The sequence below is a fragment of the Penaeus monodon genome, chromosome 32, assembly GCF_015228065.2.
Source record: "Penaeus monodon isolate SGIC_2016 chromosome 32, NSTDA_Pmon_1, whole genome shotgun sequence".
NCBI classification, from domain to species: Eukaryota; Metazoa; Arthropoda; class Malacostraca; order Decapoda; family Penaeidae; genus Penaeus; species Penaeus monodon.
In genome coordinates, this window is record NC_051417.1 from 7,189,129 (window position 1) to 7,190,366 (window position 1,238).

The 1,238-nt window shown below is 39.5% G+C and overlaps 1 protein-coding gene across 4 annotated transcripts in view; it reads left to right on the plus strand.

The window, feature by feature from the left end:
* LOC119593404 overlaps positions 1-1,238 on the plus strand; it is a 24,066-nt gene that overhangs the window by 3,074 nt on the left and 19,754 nt on the right. For all 4 annotated transcript variants that reach the window (XR_005230544.1, XR_005230545.1, XM_037942334.1 and 1 more), the window contains exon 3: positions 197-277. Coding sequence is in view for 2 of the 4 variants with exons in the window: in XM_037942334.1 (XP_037798262.1) it covers positions 197-277 (81 nt within the window). In the remaining 2 variants the exon portion in view is untranslated. The remainder of the gene's footprint in view (positions 1-196; positions 278-1,238) is intronic.

The following is a 1,238-nucleotide window of genomic DNA, read 5'->3' on the forward strand; positions in this document are numbered from 1 at the left end:
TCGATGCCCCTTGATTACCAGCGCTTCTCAACCACTCCAAATCTGTAATTTATGGACGTTGCCATGACATTTTTCCCCTCTCGCTCTCTCTCCTTATCTCCTTTTTTTGCTGCGAATAAGCTGATCTAATTGTAATATTATACACGAGCTAAAGGTCATTACTATTCACATTTTTTTTTTCATTTTTGGAAACTACAGATGAAGAAGGTAAAGGACCTTGCGCCGCTCGTTCTTGGGGAAGGCATTGACGGCAGAGACAGCTCGCTCACCAGACTACGTAAGTATTTCGAAGTCTGTCTGAATCTTTATTTGTATATCTGGATATCTATCTTCCTATATTTATTATAGAAACCCAGGGCCAGATTTTTACAGTATCTTTAACATTTTCTTTTTTCAAACTGCGTGCTCCTATTCACGAAGTATTTCTCTCGTAAGATGAGACGAATCAGCCGCTGTCCTGTTTCAATGGACCATCCCTCGATTACGAAACTTCCCTGGTCTTTCCTCTGTCAAGGCACCGAGAGATTTTCTTTGAACTCTTTACAGATAACATGTCTTGTTAGTCAAAAAAAGGAAGTTAGTATAACCTTTGATATAGAATCTAGAATGCAGAGTCTAGATTTTGTTTCGTATTGTATGATACTGGTCAATATTCACCGCATGGAGGCCACGGTTCTGTTACTGTTTGTTTTCGCAATCAAGTTCAGTGAGTCCAGGTTTCACGGGTCACAGTATTTCAAGTTGTTATTCCCAACGTGTAAACCACAGGGTTCAGAACTTGCACTGACGAATAGGCGTGTCATCAGCTCCAGTTTTGGGTATCACTCGGTAGAAAGTTGGTCTCTTTTATGAAACCAATGAATTGTTCAAAACGTTATCCACTCTACCGCAATTCGACGGTCCTGCTCAACCGCTTTTCTAAACTTGTTCAAAGATCTTCATGAGCGAGTGGCATTAATGGCCTTCCTTCGCGATAGTCATCTGCAACTTCTTCGTGCTCGGACATGGGACGAGCAGTCCATCTGTAAACGGGAGCTTCATTGGAGCTTTCGCCATGAGCTTTTATTAGTATCAGTGATATCTTTTTTTTACAGTTAATTTTCTCAAGTAATTCTATATAGGTACTTCCTTTAGACTTGTCCGAAATCAAGTTATGAGGTGGTTATTACTTCGTAAATTCATTATTGTAGGGAAAGGAATCAAATAAATTAAAACAGAATTATATGATAATGATGAAG